Source organism: Macaca thibetana, chromosome X, assembly GCF_024542745.1.
Source record: "Macaca thibetana thibetana isolate TM-01 chromosome X, ASM2454274v1, whole genome shotgun sequence".
Classification (NCBI taxonomy): Eukaryota; Metazoa; Chordata; class Mammalia; order Primates; family Cercopithecidae; genus Macaca; species Macaca thibetana.
In genome coordinates this window covers 24,192,873-24,218,593 of record NC_065598.1, presented here as the reverse complement: position 1 = coordinate 24,218,593, position 25,721 = coordinate 24,192,873, and the positions used below count along the sequence as shown (strand labels likewise).

Genomic DNA, 25,721 nt, shown 5'->3' with positions numbered 1-25,721 from the left:
ACAAAGCCAACACATCTCCACAAAACAACTCCTCCAGGTATGTAATAAAGATGTTTAAACAGTGCTCTTCCATTCACTACCAAACAAAAATAATCTACACCCACTAAATGTCCTAATTTCTCATGGAATTCGCTTGCCCAGTAGCATGATTATGACAGCGTTGTTAAGAAAACGTGCTACACAAATTTAACATGTGAAAGACCAAGCCCGGACAGAAGCAGCCAACTCAAAACACAAAGACCCAGTACAGCTCCTAAAACCACGTGTGATTAAGAATTTTTAAAGCATCACTACAAAATATAGTGTATCAATGCTATAATTAAGAATTGCATGATGATCCTTGAAGAACTCAAGTCATCACAATGTAGACTCACATACACCAGCTAGCCAAAAGGGCATTAATGATATTATCTATATACTACGCATCTTTGTAAATTCCTTGGACACAATGCATGTTGCAATGCCTGGGACACAATACACACTTAGTGAGCATTTGTTAAATGGAACGATCCTCTGGCCCATGATTAAGTTCTCAACATGCAGTAAATTACATTGACAGGAGGTGTTCCTTTTGGTGAGACTGGGAATTAGAGGCCTAGAGTCATTCCCCAATCTAGCTGTGTGTGGGATTCGTTACCAGATTTGAAAGAAAGAGTACAGATTATGAAAGGAACCCCTGGAAATTCTGAGGCAGTAGCTCTATGTTGAAGCCTGAGAGTCCACATTCTTAAAACTTAGCAGGTAATTTGGAAGAGAAGCTAGACCACTTCCCTGGAAAGTCAAGTCTGAGTCACACTAATTCTGCCACTCATCTCTCCTAGGACATGAATGCTTATGAGGTACTGGGGTGACAGCACTTATATACTCAAACAGGATATTTCTGTTTAAGTAAAATAATTTAACATAAAAATGAAAAAGCTTTAAGAAATCACCATCAAAACCAAAATTCAACTAATGGCTTGTAATTTACACTTAGAGTAAAATGCAAATTCTAGGGTCAGACCCTTTTACTCTGTGTTGTCATGTAATCTAATCGTTTTCTTACGGTAATTTCATAACATTTTTAAGAGTCCTTCCAAAGCATTCAACTTGGTTTTAACAGAAATAAGTCTCTTTTATGTATGTATATTTCTTCAGTTTACATAACATTTAAATAAATTATATAGTCACAACAGTGAGTATAACTTACACCAATGGCTTGGGTACAAATAAGTTACCCTTAGTAAGCATGCACCTCACCAGGTGGAAGCAGAAGTACAAAAGCATTCCAGAAAATGCATATAAGCCAAGAGTATTTAGTGTGCTGTAGGTATGGTATCCATCATTTATGAAGGGAATGAAGGATGTCAGAAAGTTGATTGTGTGACTGCTGCTTTAGAGGGTTATACACTTTCAGAATCTGAAACCAACTCCACTGTTTTTTTTTCCTTAAGGGAAGATGCTGTTGAGAGATGAAAAAACATGGTTTGAGAGAGGTGTGGGGAATGGGGAGCATGCCAGCCCTTCCTGCTTACCCCATGAGTGTGGGGGTGGGATTTGTATGTGTGTACATGTCCATGCGTGTGTGTGTGTGTGTGTTGGGGGAAGGGAGATTTTGAGTCACAGAAGGGCACAAGAAGTGACTGTTATTGTATAGGCTTCACTAGGAACTCCAAGCTTTAATTATGCCAGTGAGCGGCAGAAATGATTAAATAAGAAGAAGCAGTAAACTCTGTTCACAGTATAATAATGGGTATAATACAGTTAATAAGGGCAGGAGAAAGACTGAAGATAAAGCTGTGGGTACAGGAAGAAGGAAGAAAAAGGAGGGGACTGTGGCTCAGGGTCAAAATTGTGACTAAAAGGGACAAAGCAAACAGGAGGCTATGAGGTAGACGTTGGCATAAACTTCCAGTGTTTTCTTTCAAATACGTATTAAACTATTCTTCATATAATCTTCAGCTACTTTTTGGTACAAAACTTCTGACCCTAAGAGGAGTGATGCAAAAGCATATAAGAATAATTCCAGACCTTTAGAAATTGACACCCTAGTTAGAGAGAGACAAATAGGCCAGGCACAGTGGCTCATGCCTGTAATCCCAGCACTTTGGGAGGCTGAGGTGGGAGGATCACCTGAGGTCAGGAGTTCAAGACCATGGTGAAACCTCATCTCTACAAAAATACAAAAATTAGCTGGGCATGATGGCAGGTGCCTGTAATTCCAGCTACTTGGGAGGCTAAGGCAGGAGAATTGCTTGAACTCAGCAGGCAGAGGTTGCAGTGAGCCAAGATCGCGCCATTGCACTCCAGCCTGGGCAACACAGCGAGATTCCATCTCAAAAAAAAAAAGTACAAATAATGACAAGGCCGGGTAATATGTACTAAATATGAGAGAAGAGAAACACAGAGAGTAAGTGCCATAAAACGATAGATTCTTTCCATGTTAAAAGTCAAGTCACAGTCGATTCCTCCTCACATTCTCTTATGATACCTCTGACTCACTTTAGCACCACTTAATCTCTCTGTTCTATAGAAGTGATAACAGTTTCATAAAACTCCCTGTTACTTATCTGGTTGCATTTGCTCTTGGTTGAAAGCTCCCTAAAAATTAGTGAAAGACTTTATTTGTGGAGAGACAATAAGATGATGAAAACAAGTGTTTTTAAAACTTCATTGATATGGTTTGGCTCTGCACCCTCGCCCAAATCTCATGTTGAATAGCGATCCTGAGTGTTGGTGGTGGGGCCTGGTGGGAGGTGATTGGATCATGGGGGGCAGAGTTCCCTCTTGCTGTTCTCATGATAGTGAGTTCCCACGAGATCTGGTTGTTTAAAAGTGTGTAGCACTTTCCCCTTCGCTTGCTCTCTCCTGCCACCAAGTGAAGACGTGCTTACTTCCCCTCCACCCTTCTGCCATGATTGTAAGTTTCCTGAGGCCTCCCCAGCCATGCAGAACTGTAAGTCAATCAAACCTCTTTTGTTTATAAATTACCCAGTCTCAGGTAGTTCTTTATAGCAACATGAGAACAGACTAATACGTTTACCGTGAAGAATTCCAAACACATACCCAAGTATAGAGCATAGTATAATGAACCCCATGTGCCCATCAACAACCTCAAGAATTTTCAACAAATGCCCAGTCCTTTTCACTCCCTTCCCTGTGCATAACTTTTAAGCAAATCTCACATCATTTCATATCATGTGTAAATATTTTAAAATACCTCTCTCAAAGCTAGTACTCCTTTATAAAAACACCACCAAATACCAATATCACACTTAAAAAGTTAACATATTTTTAATGTCAAATATCCAGTGTTCAAATTTCCAACTGTCTTATAAAAGCCTGAAATGACTTTTAAAAATATTTTATAATTTATGCCAGAAACAAAATAAAGGCACCAACCTATTATAGAATCAATGGCGTAAATGGGAAGCCAAATGACGTGTCTGACACCCAAGGACTATCTGCTGCTAGTAAACCTGTCTACAGCCTTTACTGTGTACTAGCATCGCTTTAGGAGTTCTACAAAAATGAATTTATTTAACGCTACAATATAGGTGAATTATCAAGAGCATCATTTTACAGATGAAGAATGTAAGCCCCAAAGAGGTTACTTAACCGAGTCTAAGATCACCCAGCTAACATGAAGAGAAAAATAAAATGTGTTATATTCATACAATGGAATATTTTTCAGCCATAAAAAGGAATAAAGTACTGAAAGATACTACAATGTCAATGACCCTTGAAAATGTTATGCTGAGTGAAAGAAGCCAGTTACCAAAGACCATATATTATATTGCTTTGTTTATATGAAATGCCTATAATAGGAAAATCTATACAGAGTCAGAAAGTAGATTAGTGGTTGTCTAGGGCTAGACAGAAGGGTAGAAGGCAGTGACTGCTAACGGGTCCAGGGTTTCTTTCTGGGGTGATGAAAATGTTCTACAGGCCTGGCGTGGTAGCTCATGCCTGTAATCCCAGCACTTTGGGAGGCCAAGGCGGGTGGATCACGAGGTCAGGAGATCGAGACCATCCTGGCCAACATGGTGAAACCCCGTCTCTACTAAAAATACAAAAATTAGCCAGGCATGGTGGCGTGCGCCTGTAATCCCAGCTACTCAGGAGGCTGAGGCAGGAGAATCGCTTGAACCCAAAGGGCGGAGCTTGCAGTGAGCCGAGATCGCGCCACTGCACTCCAGCCTGGGCCTCAGAGACTCCATCTCAAAAAAAAACAAGAAAGAAAAAAAAAAGAAAATGTTCTACAATTGGATTGTAGTGATGGTTGCACAACTCTGTGAATACACTAAAAACCACTGAATTGAGCATTTTAAATGGGTGAAGTTTATCATATGAGATTATATTTCAATAAAGCTGTTTTTAAAAGTATATTTTCAAAAGATTTAAAATGTATCAAACCAAGGAATATTTATTAATCACCTACACAAGCACTACACTTGGTTCTATGCAAGTTATAAAACAAATGTAAGACACAAACCCTGACCTCAAATTGGTTACAGTTCAAGAGAAAAGGCACACATACCATATATCACAATGCACTTTTGCTTTCTAAATTATGCCTTTTTCTCAAAGGGGTAATCAACTGTCTGAATCAAGTTTTCTGTTTCATAAAAGGCACTGAGCTAGGGCCTAATGAACATACAAGCTATGATAAGACTGACCCTTTCCTCCTTGCCCCTGGAGGCCTTTGGAGGTTCTGATGAACCACAAAGTTATCTTGTGAGAGAGCAACCAATAGGATTCCTAGAGAGCTGAGGCTGGGCTGATTCACCTTATAACTGAAATAACGTGAGTAAATGTGTTGTGACTCAACAAAGGCCAGCGCAGCTTGACAATCCTAGGCTAAGCTAAAACCAACAGGTCTGGTCCTCCTCCCTGGGTTTAGGAATGCCCACGGTAAACAAATTGCAGAGGTTTTCCTTTGCCATGGCTGCTGAGGAGCAACAAAGATCCTTGATGGAGATCAGAGAGAACTGCACCCATGAAACTTGTGAGGTGAGTGTTTAGAGAAGTGAGATAAAGGCTAACACAGGAGATATAATCTGCAGAAAGGGACAATTTGGGGATATGAGGTTGCACAAAGTAACCATAACACTGAAGAAAACTGAAGAGGTACCTGGTGGATCGCTCACAACCAGAAGGTTTCTTGGAGACAGCATTGATCTTAAATGAATAAATAATGAAGAAACTGCTGTTCAAATTCAAAGTGCCTGGGTACCAGGGACTTACGGATATAGGGCTTGGTTCTTCCCAGAGGATACTGGAACAATGTCTAGCTTAATGTCCAATGAACCCATGAAACTTACATGCCACATAAATTCTAAAGCCAGATGTGAACAACAGAAAGATGTTTAAATTTTATAGACATGTGAATTCAACCTAATTTTATGACAAGAATTTGGATTCTCTGAAATTTTCAGATAACAGTGGCACTCAGAGTCTTACTTAAAGGTTTACTGTTTGAGACAGAACTACAAATGAAACTCTAATCAATAAAGTAGAAACTCACATTTTGAGCATTACCAATTATGCATCTTTCCTGAACTGCCTAGAAAGAACATTTCATCTGGATCAGGTGGCTTGGGCCCAGAGTGACCTGATGAATCAGCAGACTGCACTGCAAAATAACCCTATAGACAAGTTGCCTCAAATAAACCACGATCCGATTTGTAATGTAATCGATACCATTACAACGGTCTCCTTACCTTTCACCACATCCGCCACATTACAGGTGGGATCGATACTTCCTATGTGTTTAGGATGAACAGGATTAGTGTCACCCCCAAACAGAAGTGCTAGACGAACACAAAAGGAAAGGGAGGGGATTAAAACACAGCAGGCTGGGATGGTCACGCAGGGAAATACAGGGGCTTATGTTTAGAAAGGATCTCTTACTTGTAAAAATCATTTTAGCATCCACAGCAACTTAGAGCAATGGAATACACACAATTGATGGGTGAGCAACTCTTATTGGTCAATGAAGGAGGAGGATGTGCTTTAAGGTCTGTCAGCTGCAGTTAGCAGGTTCTAAAGTAGTGACATGTGCCAGGTGCTCAACCCATTCTTCCGCTCCCAATGTGACATGGATGAAGAAACTTCCTTTCATCCTTAGTCAAGTATACCCACCTTCTTAGTACTACTCCAGACACTTATTCCTACTTTTATTAAATATTTAGAACACGTAGTCTATACCATTGGGACAAGCCTGTAAAATATCTTTGCTGGCAGCATTTCAGATGCCTCCCCCAAGAAGATTATGTTTCGATGTTGTATACACAAACAATACTTGTTCAAGTATTTTTAAAAATACACTCGGATAATTTCACAATATACAAGATTTGCAAAATTTTGTTTCTGAATAAAAGCCAAAATAAGCCCCAAAGAAAAAAGCAATCTGCATCCAAATATTTATAGGTGTTATTTTTAAACAAAGCAAAAATTGTGACTAACAAAAGAAGGACGCCTAAATAAAATAGGGGAGATTTTAAACTATGAAAAATGATAAATACAGGCATTAGGCCAATTAATAAAGTTCCAACTGATTAAGGTGAAGAAAAACAGAGGTGTGTAGGCTTAACTAATGACCTAAAAACATGCATGTATATATGTGTACACATGTATTTAGATCAGAAAGCAATTGGAGTTATCTAAGTATTTAGTTGAATAGTATTTAGGCTCTTTTATTCCTGTAAATTGTCATACATTTCCATTTTGAGGATATACATTTAATAGAAAGCCACATTTAATAGTTGTGTAACATTCACTTATCCCAATAAATCAAATTAGTAAAATAAAGACACTTTGTCCACTTTGTAATGCAGCAAACAGGGTGAATTATGCTCTAGACATGTGGATGCTTTTCCTCAAGGATTATAAAATCAGCCAAAGAGACAGTGCTGAAGATAAGCCAAAAAGTTTTTTATGTGTAGGGAATTTTAGTTGTTTTTTTCATATCTGCTTAGTACCCTAAAGAACAGACTAAAACTCTCAGTACGAGATTATGGGCTGACAGTCTGGCTTAATCTGACTTCACTGATCACTGTGAAATAAAGAACTGATGGCTCCTATCACCAACATCCAATTCAATATTCCCAGTGTTAATGTTTTTCAAACTAAAAAGGAAAACACATAACATCCGGGATAAAGAAAAGAATACAATCTGAGATACATAAAAGTATTCAGAGATGAAGGCCCGGCTGCCATTAAAGGCGGTCCCCCATCCCCATCAGGACTGTATCGGCAGAGACTTAAAAGGTACGCAGTGGTCCTGTCTCTAATGTGAGCCTCATAAAAGCCTTTCAAAAATTTATTTTAACCAAGAATACAAATTAATAGCTTTTTAATGGCTAGGATTCACTTACGAAAAACTAAACTAGAAATGAAATTTCTACAACCAAAAATGCAGGTCAGTAAATTAACAACAGGAAAACATTTGGGAGAAATCACTATGGTTACCTTTTCAAAACTGGACCAACAAACCCCAACTTACTGTGCTGATTAATAAGCATGCGGAACGAGATGCGGTTGGTATAAAACCGATCCAGAAAATATTGGATGTTAGTGCTAATGAAAGGATCAAACCCAAACTTCTCCTTGTATTCAATCACTCCTTGCGCCATTGTAGGAACCACATCATTGTGTCTATTTCTGACTTTAATCAGAACTTGTAGAAAGCTGTGTGAGAGGGAAACAAAACGTGGTCAGTCTTAGTATCTCATGGGCTGATGCAGACCTCCCAGTTCTGTCCCCAGACTAGTTGTCTGCTGGTATTTTTATAAGTAAAGACATTATTCTTACTACATACAACAAGGAACCACTCACAAGAAACTAAAAGTATGAGCCAAGTTTTTGCTTGCAACCGTATTTCTACAGAAACTCTTCTTTCAGAGGTGCAAAAAGTAAAAGGTTCTAGTACAGAAAAAAAATGCTCAAATACCCTTTTAGGAATCCACTGACTTTTTGGATAAGTGATTACAAATAAATACAGGTTCTATAAAAGTTGAATAAAGAATTGCAGAACATATCAGTATTTCTTCTGAGAACATGAGGACAATCCCCCAAAATCTCCAAGGATTGATTAATGGAATCTCAAAGCAATAGCTTCCATGAATAAAGAAATAACGTCACACTGTTTTTTGGGTTTTGTTTGTTTGTTTGACGGAGTCTCACTCTGTCGCCCAGGCTGGAGTCCAGTGGTGCGATCTCGGTTCACTGCAACCTCCGCCTCCCGGGTTCAAGCAATTCTTCTACCTCAGCCTCCCGAGTAGCTGAGACTACAGGTGGACGCCACCATGCCTGGCTAATTTTCATATTTTTAGTAGAGACGGGATTTCACCATATTGGCCAGACTGGTCTTGAACTCCTGACCTCGTGATCCGCCCACCTTGGCCTCCCGAAGTGTCTCATACACACAATTTAAGAGTAAAATTTGGAAATAAATATCTTGCAGCAGTAAAATATAGTGATGAAATGCAGATAGAACACAGGCAATTCAACTATTCAAATATCTGGCTTATTATTGTAAATATGCATAGGGGAAAATACATTAAGAATGGTAGAAGACAAGTCAGTCGATAGAACTAAACAAAAAGTTTAGAACTAGGCTCATGAGTGAGTATGTATATATAAAAATTGAGCATATTGAGAAAGTGACATTGCAAATCAGTAGGTAAACAATCAAACTAATAATCAAGTTAACTGGAACAGTGGGCTAACAATTTAAGTCACATCCTAATTTCAAGACTTAAACCAAATACTGGATTAAAAATGTAAAAGGGTGAAATCACAGAAATGATAACAGAAAAATCAGGTGAATAAGTATATAATCTTGGGATAAGGAGGGCTGTTCTAAGCTTAATACCAAAGGTAGAAACAAATGATATGACTATGTACAATTTTAGCAATCCTATAGGGACACACATTAATAAATTAAGTGGAAAAAAAAAAAAAAAACCTTAAGAAAAGGAAAAAACTAGCACCCCATCAGAAAACTAGGCAAAGGATCTGCTATCAATGCAAAATTTACCAAAGAAGAAGCACAAATGCCAATAACTTCACCCTTACAAATAAGAAAAGCAAATTAAAACAAACGTGATACTTATTATTCTCCATGTATCAGCATCAGTTAGAGTTTGGGGCTTAACTGAGGCACTTCTCAGGACAATTAACAACATATAGCAAAAGCCCAAAGAAAATAATTCCACTTCCAGGAATTGATCCTAGGAAAATAACTGGACAAGGTGAACAGCTGTTTGTGTGTTTATTTATTTATTTATGAGACAGAGTCTTGCTCTGTTGCCCAGGCTAGAGTGCAGTGGCACAATCTTGGCTCACTGCAACCTCTGCCTCCCGGGTTCCGGCAATTCTCCTGCAGCCTCCCAAGTACCTGGGATTACAGGTGCCCGCCATCATGCCTGGCTAATTTTCATATTTTTAGTAGAGACAGGGTTTCACCATGTTGCCCAGGCTGGTCTCAAACTCCTGGCCTCAGGTGATCTGACCACCTTGGCCTCCCAAAGTGCTGGGATTACAGGCGTGAGCCACCGTGCCCGGCCAACAGATGTATTTAAAAGTTGTTCTTTAAAGCATTGTTTATAGTAGCACGAAAACTACAAACCAGTCTAAAATCCAGTGATAGACGATCAAATTGCATGAACTATCTGAAGATGGACTATTAACATGAATATTATGACACTATTAATAATGGCGTAGATCTACAATGTTGACACTTGTTATGTTTGTAAAAATATTTTACACATATAAATATATGCATGCCTAGGGAAAAGCATGGAAGAAAGGAAAATAGTAATAGTTGTTGTCCCCTGGTAGTAGAAATTGGGGTGGCTTTTTTTTTTTTACTTATCTGAATAGTCTTATTTTTCTGAATGATGAAATATTTCTGTAACAAATACATACATACAATGACAATAAAGATGTAAAACTCTGAAATTAGGCCATGATTATTCACAAAAAATTTTATAATGGACAATTTGTCCTTTAATACTCATTGCAATGTATTTGTAAGTTAAATATTACTAAAGTGAAACGATTCATTATAGTAGAGAAGTGCCTCAACTTATCTGAAGTGGGGAGACTTACCTCAATGGCTCAATGCTCAGAATTCTCCTCTAATCTTCCGGGCTCTTCTAAACTCTATCATAAATGATCAACATGCTTGTCTTCTAAGCTACTTTTGCTTTACTAAAATGATTTCCCTGCTGGTGATCCCATACAACCTCTTGGTAAACAGAAAAGGCTGCTACCATGGTACTCGCTCACCTTTCACTCCTTCCTTCACCAAGAACATCATACTTCTCGAATGCCAACTATCGTAACTAGCTACATGAACCTAGGCAAGTTACAAAACTCACGGAGTGAGAGCTCAGCTATTATTGCGATGGTCAAGCACACACTGGATTAAGCACTGACAGTTTGCAAAGCAGGCTCATGACCATAAATCGCATCTGATAACCTGTTCCAGAAACTGAGACAGGACTCCAGGAAAAACACAGCAGAAATTTAATATCATGTATAGTCGTCTCTCAGTATCTGTAGGGGACTGGTTCCAGGATCCCCGAAGATACCCAGATCCTCAGATGCTCAAGTCCCTTGTCTAAAACAGTGTATACAGCCTACTCACATTCTCTCTGATACTTTAAATCATTTCTAGACTAGTTATAATACCTGATACAATCTAAATATGATTTAAACAGTTGTTAAACTGTATTTTAAAAATCTGTATTATTTCTTATTGTTGCATTGTTATTTTTTAATTGCTTTTTTTTTATTTTCCCTGAATATCTTTTCGATCTGCGGCTGGTTGAATCCAAGGATGTGGAACCTGCCAATACAAAGGACCAACTATACTTCTACAAATCTGTTCTAAAATCTGGAGCTAGAGTGGTCAGCCCTAGGTTTTCCGATTTCCACCAAATGATTACCAGCTAACGACTTTTGAGAAAACAAAGCTCCTGGATTGAATTCATTTAATACTGATCGCTTAAATGACAGCAGTGGCTTATATCAAGGAAAACGCTACATCTGGGGCTCTAACCCAATGCTTCCCCGCCTTCCACATTTCACAGATCTATTAGACAAAACACCCAACAAAGTATAAAATAGGTGAGGGCTTTTGTTTTTCCTTTGAATTTTAGTTTACAACTAGACTAGAACTAGCTACTCATGGCTCAAACGAAAACATAACTTATAGGTCCAGCTTTGCTATGAATGGTCACAATCTTGGGCAAGTCACTTCACATCTCTGACCTCAGTTTCCTTATCTGTGGATTGAGAGGACTGGGTTAAATACCTCCTAAGGTTGCTTGTATAACATGGTATTTTCCTAGTTCTTCTTATGGAACATCTATTAAGTCAGGTGTTCAGTCTCACAACTATGTGGACTAGTTTATACTTAGAAATTCCTCAGTACAACAGGCCTACCATATGCATCCACTCACATATACATGAAAGAGGAAGAGATTAATGTGAAAGGGATATTTAATTTCTCTTGGAGGGGAAAACATAGTCACAGCTAGAGTTAGTGTTCCTGGGATAAATAAAAATGAGAAACAGAAATATCTCATCGGCATAATTTGCCAGTCTGTGCATAATGGGAGCAATACAATAGAATTCAGGTTGCTATATAAAAAACGTACTCTTTTATGCCTCTCCAAAACAAAACCACTACAGTTTTTGAGCTCAAATGTAATATCCTGTTGAAATTTTTTTTTTAATTGTAAAGGATTGAGTAGATAAATTCATGTATATACAAAGGCCACTGCATTCTTAAAACTACCACTAGATGGAACATTTACTGCAGTATTCATAGTGAGTGCCCAGTTCACCTTGGGTAAAGGTATTAAGAATTAGATCAGAAAAGCAAAACTGAAAGTGTCATTATTACTTTTGTATTGTGTTACATTCTTAACTCGAATTAAAAAAAAAACTCAATGTTGAGTCATTACTCATTAAGAAAATGAATGCTTTTGTCCACATCATACTCCTTGAGTCTTAATGACTTGAATTACATTTACCAAAATCTTTCTTATCTAGATATTTTTACTTTCAGGTAAGTGGTACCATACTTACTTATCCAAGACCTGTGGATCCTCAGGGCTCTTATTTTCATATTCTAAAAGTTCAAGAAAACTCTGCATATACCTAAAATGAAAAAAAAAAAGAAAAAGAAGAGTTACTGTGTTAGTTGCCTGCCCAGCATCCACCCCTCCTCTCCCTCTTCCTAAGAACACTCCAAATTTTCACTCAGGTCTCCATCCCATCCCCATCCCCCATGTGGCTCAAGTGTATCAGGGAAGCCGGTGCCTCCAAAGATCCTGCGTGGTCCCATTCTTCTCTGGGCAATCCTATTTCTCTTGCCACTAATTATTCATTAGCCCAATAGTTTAGGTCTAAGTCTATCACTGTGTGCATTCTCCTGAACACAGGGAATGGCTCAGGAAGGGACATACTGTCTCAATTCAGGCTAGTAAAATGACAGAAAAGACTCGCTGGAGGACTCTGGCAGAGAAACCAACCTGCCCTGCTTTTGTACAGTGTGCTGTGTGGATTGGAAGCCTGGAACTGCTGCAGCTATTCTGCCACCAGGAGGGAATCCAGTCTGAAAACGAAGCCAACGCCATCGAAAGCAGGGCCTCGAGAGCTTCGTGAATCTCTGAATCAAACCAACACCAAAAGCTTACCCTACGGCTGGACCTTCTAGTGACATGAGCCAGGTTCAGTTTCATTTTCTCTACTTACGGACAGACACATCCTAACTTATATATCAAGTCTATAGTTTGATTACCAAAAATGTACATACATATTTTAAGAAGCACATGTGTGACGCTGAAGTGCCTGCCAAGAACTTAGAAACTAGACATGAAGAAGTTAAATTAATTTCATCAATACTTAATGGGGGAGGAAGAATGCCAATTAAACCCTCAGAAACAGCTTCTGGATTAAGAATATCTCCATATCTCAATCAGGGCCAGTATAAGAAACAGTCTGTCCAACATTAAGATCTGGAGAACATAGAAAAATGACATCCAGAGAGGCCCATTAGTGCAGTAGCTATATCAAGCCAGGATCTGTTGGATCTGGTGGAGATTCAGATATTCCAATTAGAGATATGTGATCTCTATTTGGGGTTTTAACATGTTCTGAAAGAATTATCCCTTTATTCTAATTATTTCTAACCATTAACTGCCACTAATCCTATTATCTACACCTTTGGATAGAGGATGAGGACACTCCAATAACTAAAAATGACTGTTACACATATAAATACTCCAATGAGAATGCCACTTGATTCATCAGCCTCATGTGAACTTTGGACAATGCATTTGATACTAATGAATGTTCATCACTGGACACATTTTTTAAAGGTCTCTGGAAACCAGGCGTGTTAGCTCACGCCTGTAATCCCAGCACTTTGGGAGGCTGAGGCGGATGGATCACTTGAGGCCAGGAGTTCAAGACCAGCCTGGCCAACATGGCGAAACCCCATCTCTACTAAAAATACAAAAAATTAGCTGGGCATGGTGGCACATGCCTGTCTGTAGTCCCAACTACTCGGGAGGCTGAGGCAGGAGAATCGCTTGAACCCAAGAGGCAGAGGTTGCGGTGAGCCGAGGTTGTGCCACTGCGCTCCAGTCTGGGAAACTGAGCAAGACTCCATCTCAAAAAAAGAAAAATAAATAAATAAATAAAAGTCTCTGGGCACATAAGGCTATGGATTAGATATTGCTAAAATCACTGGGTCAAAACGCCAAGAGGTCAAAGCCAGCCAGCCCCAGTGATGCCCTCTGCCCTGCCACACGCAAGCAAGCTAGGTAGGCATCCTGTCCTTTCCAGAGGGGACAGTTGAAGAAAGTCTTAAATAGAAGGGAGCCAAAGATTATTCTGAGGTTCCCTGCCTGACAGTCAAGAGAGCAAGGAGGACATACTGTGACCAAGGGGACAGTGGTGGGGTTCACAGCCCATTATGCATAATATTCATTTTTAAAAGGAAAAAATGGCAGGGAAACACAATGCATGATCCTGAAGTGGATTCCTAAATCAGGAGGAGAAATTGCAAAAAAAAAAAAAAAAAAAAAAAAAAAAAGATGTGGGTAGTATCACAACAATTAGTAAAGCGAGAACAAGTTCTACATATTAGAAGACATTACTGTATCAATGTTAAATTTCCCGAATTTGATGACCACATTGTGGTTTTCTAAGACCTGTTCCAATGAAATACATGCTAAAGTATTCACGGCAGAGGGGCATGATGTAGACATCGTGTATGTGTACCATATATGGGTCTGTGTGCCATATATAGACATAGATATATATGTGTGTGTGCGCGCACGTGTGTGTGTGTGTGTGTATGCAGAGAGTGAGACAGAAAGAAAGAATATGAATGACAATGGTAGAACGTGGTCAAATGTTAACAATGTTCACAATTAGTGAATCTACGTGACAGTATACGGGAATTCTTTCTACCAGTTTTGCAACTCTTCTGTTAAGTAGGAAAGTATTTCAAAATAGAATGTTTAAGAAACAAGAAAGAAGAAATGGCATGCATTTGTTTGGAATGGATGTGGAAAAGGAAGAGTTAAAAGACAAAAACCAAACAACGGAGTTGACATAGCAATTTGTTCGAGCCTATACTTTGCCGGTATCATATAATACATTTAAGTACATTTGGTCTTTGTCCCTGCTTCCTGGCACAGAGCTCCCAAAACCCTTGGAACTTTCTGAGTGACAGGAATGTCTTCTGCTATCCATAAAGAGCCCCCTTTGACCACACCTGAGTTCATGCTAATGTGGTGACTTAGGATGGGATCTCTAGATAGCCTCAGGATGGGGCTGGTCACCAGAAAGGCCAAGCGATTCGAGGACTAACTTTCAGCTCTATTCTCAACTTCTGGGGAGGGGAGAGGGCTGGAGATTGAGCTCTATCAAAACCCTTGAACGACCATCAGAGTTTCCAGGTTGGTGAACATATGGGGGTACTGGGAGGGTGGTGTGCCCAGAGCAGGCATGGAAGCTCCATGCGGCCTCCCATACCTTGCCCTATGCATCTCTCCCATGTGGCTGTTCCCGAATTGTACCCTTTCTAATAAACCTATAAACATAGGTAAAGTATTTTCCTGAGTTCTGTGAGCCGTTCCAGCAAATTATCAAATCTGAGAGAAGGGGTGTGGAAACTCAATGTCCAGCCACTCAGTCAGAGGCACAGGTGGCCCAGGACTTGTGACTGGTGTCTGCAGTAGGGGAGATTCTTGTGGGGCTGAGCTGTAAAGCTGTGGAGTGTGCCCTGACTCCAAGTAGGTAGTGTCAGGATTGAACTGAATTGCTGAACCCAGTTGCTATCCAGAGACTCGGAATTGGTTGTTGATGTTGGAAAACAACACGAAAGAGCCCAGCAATTCACTTTGAAGCCCCTGACCCAGCCTGTACATAAGCAATAGTAAATGTTTAACTGTCACCACCACCAGGATCAGGGGACTTGATCCTGCCTACCTAGAATCCCCACCACAGTGGCCTCTAATTGGGATTTTATACCTTCTACTGGAAAATCTCTAATGATGGCCTTGAAGCAATAAAGAAGTCTCGTGCAAACAAGAACTTGCTGCTCTTTCTGAAACAAGCTATGGAACCAGAGCAGGATGCAAGGAACTATATGACATCAAAGCCACAGTCACAGTCTCTTTCATTTCTCCTGCATTCCAAAGACTGCACGTCACACAGTGAGAAGCTGCTGCTTGTCTGGAAAAGAGACTTGACACTGTACCTCTGAGACCACCTAATATAGTGTGTCTCAGACAATTCATTTTAACCCTATGAATTTATTATAATTAATACTATGGAGGAATGACTATTGAATGTCCATTCTCTTTCAGTAGCCTGGCCTCCACTAACCCTCTAGATGCGAGCTAATTAGTAGTTCCACTCTCCTTACATCTGTCCACGCCATTCCCTTCTAAAATGCTCTCCCTGTCACCTGCAATCTGTCAGTTCCACCCACCCACCAAGGGGCAGTGCGGAACCACAGCTTGCATTTCTGTCCGCTTCTCTCTGCTCCCACAGCACTATGCTTGCTTGAGAGGACTGATGGCATCTGACCTCCCCAACTCCTCCAACTTTCTTCACAGTGACTTCTACTTGCATTTATTTATTTATTTATTTATTTATTTATTATTTTTGAGATGGAGTTTTACTCTGTTGCCCAGGCTGGAGAGTACAGTGGCGTGATCTTATCTCACTGCAATCTCCACCTCCCAGGTTCAAGTGATTCTCTTGCCTCAGCCTCCTGAGTAGCTGGGATTACAGGCGCATGCCACCATGCCTGGCTAATTTTTGTATTTTTAGTAGAGATGAGGTTTCACCATGTTGGCCAGGCTGGTCTCAAACTCCTGACCTCAAGTGATCCACCTGCCTCAGCCTCCCAAAGTGCTGGGATTACAGGTGTGAGCCACCACACCCGGCCTCTACCTTGCTTTTAAAACACAGAGTAGACCTGCACATGTTTCTCAAACACTGTATATGCAAATCCCTTTCTAAAAACACACCACTTGCTCTTACATCCTACCATTCATTGATCTCACCCTGCTTACCTAGCGGATAACTTTGCGTCACAAATTCAACGTCTTCAGTTAAATGACATATGCTTCAAGCATCAGAGCTATAACTGATTTAAGTTTACGTTATACTCTGTCAAAATTTTCCCTACTTTTCATGGAGCAAATGAAGCACAGCAGGGAACTGATATTTTTCCAATCTGAGGTTCCCCTTTAAATGACTTAATTTGTTCTACAAGAAGCACTGACTTCAAGAAATGTCTTTACAAGGAAAACAAAAGGAGTAAGGTTAAGACTTGATAAAAGCAGCAGATGCCCTGTCAGAAAAAGTGCAATCCCACCACACACAAGAAAAACTCAAGAAAGTGTCTAGTATAATTTACAAGCATTTTCATTAAAACAACTTTAAAACAAACAGCACATAAAGAAAAAAAAAAAAAAAACTTTTAATTGCATGGAAAATCCAGCTATCCCAAATGACTCATTCCCCAGATGGGCAGTATGTGCACTTTTACAGAGAATGGTCCCGCTGCCAAATGTTCACAGCATTGTGGGAAGATCCATTTTAAGCCACATTGTTTACTTACCAACTCTGAACCAATCCCACTGAAGGGCGGTTAAGTAAATTATCCGGCAGAAGATTAACTTCTCTCATTGTGTTAGCCAGCCGCACAGGAAGTTCCTTTCGTAGAAACATATATGAAGTTTTCTCACATGCATTATCTCTCCCTATTAAGACACGAAAAATGTTCCATGATTTTATAGTCTAACAGATGGAGAAATAAAGTGCTCCCATGGTAGCACGGTTACTACTGGTTGGAAAGAGAAAATTAAATAATCCTGCAGTCTCTAGTTGAATTTTTATCCTTTGAAATAGCAAGTTGAAGAAAATAATTTAATTAGCAGAGAAAAAGAACATTCATTACAAGAGGCAACCTTGAAAGCAGTTTTGTTTGTTTTTTTTTTTCTTAACACAAAAACGTTCCTAGCGTTACCAGCGGCAATATAAAAGTGACCTGGGATATAATCTGAACTTGTTTTCAAATAAATACCGTGGGAAAACTGCCAAGTACAAAAGTAACAGAACATGTAAATCCACTCCCGTTCATAGGGCTTTCCAGGAGGCAACGGATCCATTCATTTCACAAATATTCACCTACTGTGTGTGCCAACTGTTTCCTAAGATTTTCCTACAGTGTGTTTCTTCAGGGACCGTAGTTCTGCCCTTCTGGGAAGTAGCCACAGACCCCAGAGACCCTGTGATTCCAGAGGAGAGGCTCTGACTGAGACACAGGGCTGGCATGTGCCAGAGAAACATGCCAGAGAAACTATCTCCTGGGTGTACTCAGAGGCAGAGGGATCTACTGTGCCACATCTCGACTCACTGTAACCATAAGGAAGGAGGTCAGTGCCTTCTGGAGGCTTCCCTGAACTGGCTGTGCATAAAATTTACATAAACAAGATGCCATGAGAGGAAACATACCTGGCCACTTAAAAGAGGAAACCTGAGCTCCTTCCTCTGCTGTCATGTGGCAAGAAGAGTTCTAGCATCAGCCTGGCCTGCAACCCCCAGCCCTGCTGGAAACTCCATGGTGGCTGGTGGTGGAGGGCCTGATAGAAAAGGCATGAGCTTTGGAGACACAAATGTCCTCCAGCCCCAATTCCTCCATTTGCAGGTTGTGAAAACTTTGGTAAGCTTCTTCACTTCTGAGTCTCAGCTGCCTTAATCTGTAAAACGGGGATAAAGCTAGTTTGTGTAAGGACTAAATGTGATACCGTGCATGGAGGCTGACACGGAGCAAGTGTTGGACAAACACTGGTCCTCCTGGTCTCCGTGGTATTGAGGAGTCCATCCCATCTCCCTCGCCCTGCCTAGGCCTCTTTGCTGTTCCATATTCCCTGGAAGCTGCACAGAAATGGGCAACATCGTGGCCAGGCCCAGAGAGAGATGAGCAGAGCTCATTTAACAATTTTCTCTACCAAACTCTCCTTATTCTTCTGTAGGTCATGAAGGCAGCAAGTCAGAGATTCAGAAGTAAATCCAATTTTCTAACACTTCCAGTCACATTCTGGTTTATTCATTTGCTCTCCCTACCAAATAAAACTTGAATAAAAGAACCTAGTCTAGAAAGTCATCTGCAGAACCTTTCTTCCCCACTCATCCCTGACCCACTTCTCCATTCTCAAAAAAGTTACAATAAAAGATGAAAGTCTGAAATAATCCATTCCTCATTTCCCTCATCCTAAGTGAGTATATGGAAGGCCTTTGGTAAATCTTTTAACTAATTGATGATTCACTTTTCTCCTTTGTACTTTCACTGTGATAAAGACCTTAATCCTCAAATACCTACTTCAAGTAAGAGGGGAAGGGGTGAAATGCCCCCGCAATGACCTTCCAACATCTATTCTATACACATTCATTTGGCCTTAGGCAATTAACATTTAAAATGACTCTGGTCTTTTTTTTTTTTTAGACGGAGTGTTGTTCTGTCACCCAGGCTGGAGTGCAATGGCACGATCTCGACTCACTGTAACCTCTGCCTCCTGGGTTCAAGCGATTCTCCTGCCTCAGCCTCCCAAATGGCTGGGACTACAGGCGCCCACAACCACGCCTGGGCTAATTTTTTGTATTTTTAGTAGAGACGGGGTTTCACCATGTTAGCCAGGATGGTCTCGATCTCCTGGCCTTGTGATCCACCCGCCTCGGCCTCCCAAAGTGCTGGGATTACAGGCGTGAGCCACCACGTCCAACTAGCTCTGGTCATTTTGCTTCAAATAATATAGAGACAGTCCCCAACTTAAAACAGTTCAATTTATGATTTCTTGATTGTTTAATCTTCTGACTTTATGATGGGTTTATCTAATTATTAAGTGCTTTTTCGTTTTGAGACAGAGTCTCACTCTGTCACCCAGGTTGGAGTGCAGTGGCACAATCTCCACTCACTGCAACCTCCACCCACTGGGTTCAAGCGATTCTCGTGCCTCAGCCTCCCAAGTAGCTGGGATGACAGGCGCCCATCACAATGCTCGGCTAGTTTTTGTGTTTTCAGTAGAGATAGGGTTTCATCATGTTGGCCAGGCTGTTCTCGAACTCCTGACCTCAAGTGATCCACCCATCTTGGCCTCCCAAAGTGCTGGCATTACAGGCATGAGCCACCATGCCTGGCCAAGTGCATTTTTCAGTTACAATATTTTTGACTTATGATGTATTCATCAGGATGTAACCCCACTGTAAGTCAAGAAGCATCCGTATATTATTCCTAAAAGGTTCTGTATGAATATAACTTTAACTTTAAATGCACTAAAAATGCTGCTATTTATCACAGTGAATCTCATTATAAAATGAATTCCCTATTATCTAAGTTAAAATATAAGTCTAGCTTTTCACATGCCGGGAGAAATACTTTGCATCCTGGTTAAACAGAAAGGAAATTCTCTTTAAATCACAAAAGAAACATTGATGTTCTCACTGTGGGATGACAAAGACTCTCTCCTTTGACCAAACTTGAACCAGGTTCTCCTGGGTTTGCTTATTTGTTTGTTTGTTTTTGGAGACAGGGTCTCACTCTGTCACCCAGGTTGCAGTGCAGTGGCACAATCACGGTTTACTACAGCCTCAACCTCCTGGGCTCAAGTGATTCCCCCACCTCAGCCTCCCAGGTAGCTGGGACACCTGGCTAATTTTTGTATTTTTAGTAAAGAGGGGGTTTTGCCATGTTGCCCAGGCCGGTCTCGAACTCCTGGGCTCAAGCGATCCTCCCATCTCAGCCTCCCAAAGTGCTGGGATTATAGGCGTGAGCCAGCGCATCTGGCTCTGAGTCCTCTTTTTGACTAGGCCTCGACTTTGGGTTCTATCTTGACCTGCTTAGTCCAGTCTTAGCAAAAATCCTGCTGAGTCATTTCAGTGAAAATCCCCTACCCTTGGTGTCTGATCCCCCTACCCTCGATATCTTATCACCCTGGCCTGCCTTCAACAAGAATCCCCTCCAACCTGGACTTTTCCTCTTAGTAACTTTCCACCCATTGACCCACACCCTGCTCCTTGGCTATAAATTTCCACTTGTCCTTGTTGCACTAGGAGATCAGCCTGATCTCTCCCCACTACTGCAAAACTCCCACTATAGGGGTCCCTCTTGAATAAAGCCTTCCCTACCATCTTTTTTTTTTTTTTTTTTTTTTTTTTTTTGAGACGGAGTCTTGCTCTGTAGCCCAGGCTGGAGTGCAGTGACCGGATCTCAGCTCACTGCAAGCTCCGCCTCCCGGGTTTGCGCCATTCTCCTGCCTCAGCCTCCCGAGTAGCTGGGACTACAGGCGCCCGCCACCTCGCCCGGCTAGTTTTTTTTTTTTTTTTTGTATTTTTAGTAGAGACGGGGTTTCACCGTGTTAGCCAGGATGGTCTCGATCTCCTGACCTCGTGATCCGCCCGTCTCGGCCTCCCAAAGTGCTGGGATTACAGGCTTGAGCCACCACGCCCGGCCGCCTTCCCTACCATCTTTAACAAGTATCAGATAATTTTTTTTCTTTTCTTTGTCTTTCCTTTTTTTTTTTTTTTGGAGACAGGGTCTCACTCTGTCACCCAGGCTGGAGTGTGATGGTGCGATCTTGGCTCACTGCAAGCTCCGCCTCCCGGGTTCAAGCAATTCTCCCTGCCTCAGCCTCTGGAATAGCTGGGATTAGAGGCATCCACCACCACGCCCAGCTAATTTTTGTATTTTTAGTAGAGACAGGGTTTCACCATGTTGGCCAGGCTGGTCTTGAACTCCTGACCTCAGGTGATCTGCCCGCCTTGGCCTCTCAAACTGTTGGGATTACAGGCATGAGCCACCACGCCTAGCCAATTTTTTTTTTTTCTTTAACAGGAAAAAGGAAGTTCTGGAATAGGGAAGAAGTAGAATAATTCTGGTGTTAAACTGAAACTGGGAGTATCAGTATGAACTAATAATTTTTTCACAATTATGAGTTTTTGGGGGTAATGAAAGTATACATGTTTAAATTTCCAAGTTGGCAGCCTGTTAGGAGCCACAGGATACAAGCATGTCGTGAGCAGTGAGAGCTGGCTGGCAGGCGTGAGGTGGCCGCAGTCAGGTTCTCATCTCTTCTCTGAAAGTTGCAGATCTAGATGGTTTCAGAATTTAAAGGTTTTCCAATTTTAGGAAGATAAAAAGGAGTCTATACCATACATTGTACAATACAGAGTATTAGAGAGCCACAACATAGCTGCAGTGAAATACATGAACATCTCCAGTAAGTACGATAAAGACTATGTAATCAAGTCAGTTCAGGTCTGGTTTTGTTAGAAAATGAGTTCTGGCAGCAAATATATGAAAAAGAAATTCAATTTTCAGTTTTTTGGAGTTCAGGATTCAGAGAAAAGCCTATGGTCCTGTGGGCTGGTGATGACAAAGGTCAGGTGCTGAAGTTTGATTGGGGTTTGAATCTTGACTAGAGCATTCACAAGCTTCATGAGCAGGGGTAAGTTTCTTTACACTTCTAAACTTCATTATAACCACCTATAAAATAAGAACAGTATCTACTTCACAGAGATTTGGTGAGGGTTAAAATGTGCTTAACATTTAAACCAGAGGCAGTGGCTCACGCATGTAATCCTAGCTACTTGGGAGGCTGAGATGGGCGGATCACTTGAGGCCGGGAGTTTGAGACCAGCCTGGGCAATGTAGCAAGACTCCCATCTCCATAAATAAAAATTTAATAAACCACAATATTTAACAGTCACATATTCTTAAAACTTAGAAAAGAGGCTAATTAAATAGAAATCACTAATGATGCTGATGATACTCAAACAGAATAGTCTGAGGCCATGGGATACACAATCGAATTGTCAGTTACTGCTTGGTCAGCCCTGAGAACCCACTCCCTGGGTTCATCTGATGATTCTGCAATAATTAAAACTCAACTACTAGGCATGGTCTTAGAGAACCAAATTTCAGGAAGCATTTTCTTCAAGCTTCCTTGGATTATCAGTCTGTTATAAAACTCATGTGGAAAGAAACTTTTATCTGTCTCTGTATCCCTCATAGCACATATTATAGTGCCTCACCTATGGTAGCTTCTCAATGATTTATTCAAAGAATAGATCATGCTTTCAGAAGTTTGTTTTTTTCTTTGTTTGTTGTTGATTTTTTTTTTTTTTTTTTTTGAGACAGAGTCTCGCTCTGTTGCCCAGGCTGAAGTGCAGTGGTGCGATCTTGGCTCACTGCAACCTCAGCCTCCCAGGTTCAAACGATTCTCTCCTGCCTCAGCCTCCCGAGTAGCTGGGATTATAGACGCCCATCACCATGCCCGGCTAATTTTTGTATTTTTAGTAGAGATGAGGTTTCACCATGTTGCACAGGCTGGTCTCCAACTCCTGACCTCAAGTGACCTGCCCACCTCGGCCTCCCAAAGTGCTGGGATTACAGGCGTGAGCCACCACACCTGGTCCAGAAGTTTGTGTTTTTTAAAAAGAGTAGTTGAAAAATCTCAGGTTTTGTCTCTTACATTCTACATGAAGTTTAGGGACAAATTATTTGTACTCAAATACCTTAATTATATACCAGCTTAAATAGGAGGATAAGTCTTTTTTAGTTAATTTGTTAGCCTAAAAATAAGTATGAAATGCCTCATTTTTATAATCTTTCTGTGCTTTCTTCATATACATTGAAAGTATCTTTCCTATGTATTAATGCCAGATACTCAGTTTAAATCAAAAGGTTCTAACAACCATTTTTTTTTTTTAATAATGAACTTAGCAAGAAAAACATTTTGGTTTTAAATGAATGTCCTTGTCAGAGGGTTCTGTTTTGATGAGTCTTCTGGTATATTGTGTATTTTCCAGTTCTGCTTTCCAATTATTTGACTTCATTTTTCCCCTACTTACTTGGCTTCTCCACATTACTTAATTTTGACTTTCTAGTTTTATTCTGCATTTCTCAATATACTTCATCTCATTCAAATTTGCCAATTAAGGTTTTCCCTGGTATCAGTTCAAAGATGACAAAGGGAGCAGGTGAGGGGGCTTGGAAAATTCTGACTTAGTGGATGCAAACAGGTCATTAGACTCAAATACACTCATGTGCATTTCTTCTGTTTTTCTCTTAAGTTTGACGATCCTTTCATTCTCTTCTGTTTCTGGTTGCTTTGTTTGTTTGTTTGTTTGTGAGACAGAGTCTCACTCTGTTGCCCAGGCTGGACTGCAGTGGCGCAATCTCAGCTCACTGCAACCTCCACCTCCTGGGTTCAAGCGATTCTCCTGCCTCAGCCTCCCGAGTAGCTGGGATTACAGGCATGCACCACTACACCCGGCTAATTTTTGTATTTTTAGTAGAGACGGGGTTTCACCATGTTGGCCAGGTTGGTCTCGAACTCCTGACCTCAGGTGATCCACCCGCCTCGGCTTCCCAAAGTTCTAGGATTACAGGCGTGAGCCACTGTGCCTGGCCTCTGTTTATTTTTTATACTTTGTCCTTTTATTGGGAAGCTGGAGACAATTACTGTATTTGCAAAAGGTATGATTTGCTTTGTCTAGAAAGGTCCCATACAGCTTCACATTCACCAAGACCTAGGATGAGTAGACACAGAAATACAAATGACTTTCAATTTAATGCAGGGAGCCTTCCCGATGGTTGGACCAGGAGGTAGCCAGGAGCGTTTAGCTAGCCGCCTGCGAGCAGGAGCTCACAGACATATTTCTTTACACCTGGTTTCCGTAGTGGCTGATAACCCTGGCTTGGCTTTAATCCTCTTTTCGAGTAATTTACAGGCGGCAGAAAAAATAATTATTTCTTCAGTTAATCAAGTCACCTGATAATAAGAAACTTTTTCTTTTTTATTTTATTTACTTATTTATTTATTTTTTGAGATGGAGTTTCGCTCTTATTGCCCAGGCTGGAGTGCAATGGCGGAATCTCACCTCACTACCACCTCTGCCTCCTAGGTTCAAGCGATTGACAATAAGTACCTTTTAATTAAAGCAGAGGCTAAGGACATATTTTACACTGTCTTCAATCAACAGAGACCATGCCTCCTAAAATGTAGAGTCTCCTCTGTCTGGATTACTTGAAGGCTTTCTTTGTCCATTGTTCAGCTTTAGCAGATGGTGGGGGCTGGGGGGTGGTTTGGGAGTGGCAATAATGAGATAAAGAGTAATACATGGAAAAATTACTCGCAAGGCACCAAAAAAACCCAACAGAATGATCCAGCTCATTCTGATAATTTTTATTAATATCATCAAATAAATGCTTTTCATTAATATCACCAACTAAATGTCTGAGTTGGCAATGTATTTTTCCCATTAACCATGTTAAAATTTGTAAAATATAACTGAGAACATATTATTTTAAGGTGAGCTCTTTTAAAAAAATTTTCAACTTTTATTTTAGATACAGGGGGTGCATGCACAGGCTTGTTCCATGGGGATGTTGCACCCAGGTAGTGTGCACAGTACCCAACAGGTGGTTTTTCAACCCACGCCCACTTCCCTCCCCTGTCTAGTAGTTTGCAGTGTCTGTTCTTCCCATGTTTATGTCCATGTGTGGAGGTGAGCTCTTCAACTTTTCTCCAGTTGTAGTTATAAGATTTCAATCTGTTGAAAACACTGAATTTAAGAATAAGTCATTAAGTTTTGGATTTACTAGGGTTAAACAATGATTAATTGAATAGTCCTTCAGAAGAAACAACCTGACATGTGAATGGAGACCTACCAAATGATTGTGAATGTCCTTCAAAGAATCCCTTTTTTAAAAACTTAGTTTCTACTTTTAAAATGTTTGTTTTGCTTCATGAGCAGTTTCTCACTGTCTTAAGAGCTTAAGAGTTTTCCTTTGTTCAAGAAAATTTATTCCTGAATCTAAGAAGAGATCAAAATAGGTTACAGATTTGGAATCTGCCAAACTTGGGGCTGCCTCCACTCTAGGCCAGACCATGGTTTGGTTATTATTATTAATCACAGTGAGTCAGTTATGCCTGTAATCCCAGCACTTTGGGAGGCTGAGGCAAGAGGACTGCTTGAGTACAAGAGCTCAAGACCAGCCCAGGCAACATAGGGAGACCCAGTCTCTACAAAAAATAAAAAATTAGCTGGGCATGGTGGTGCGTGACTATAGTTCCAGCTACTTGGGAGACTGAGGCAGGGGGATCACTTGAGCTGGGAGGTCGAGGCTGCAG

The 25,721-nt window shown here is 40.7% G+C and overlaps 1 protein-coding gene across 1 annotated transcript in view; it reads right to left on the bottom strand.

Moving 5' to 3' along the window:
• PDK3 (pyruvate dehydrogenase kinase 3) overlaps positions 1-25,721 on the bottom strand; it is an 80,406-nt gene that overhangs the window by 33,969 nt on the left and 20,716 nt on the right. The window contains exons 2-5 of the mRNA XM_050777370.1: positions 17,147-17,288; positions 12,085-12,156; positions 7,487-7,671; positions 5,703-5,792 (exon numbers count right to left, since the gene is read on the bottom strand). Coding sequence (XP_050633327.1) covers positions 5,703-5,792; positions 7,487-7,671; positions 12,085-12,156; positions 17,147-17,288 — 489 coding nt within the window. The remainder of the gene's footprint in view (positions 1-5,702; positions 5,793-7,486; positions 7,672-12,084; positions 12,157-17,146; positions 17,289-25,721) is intronic.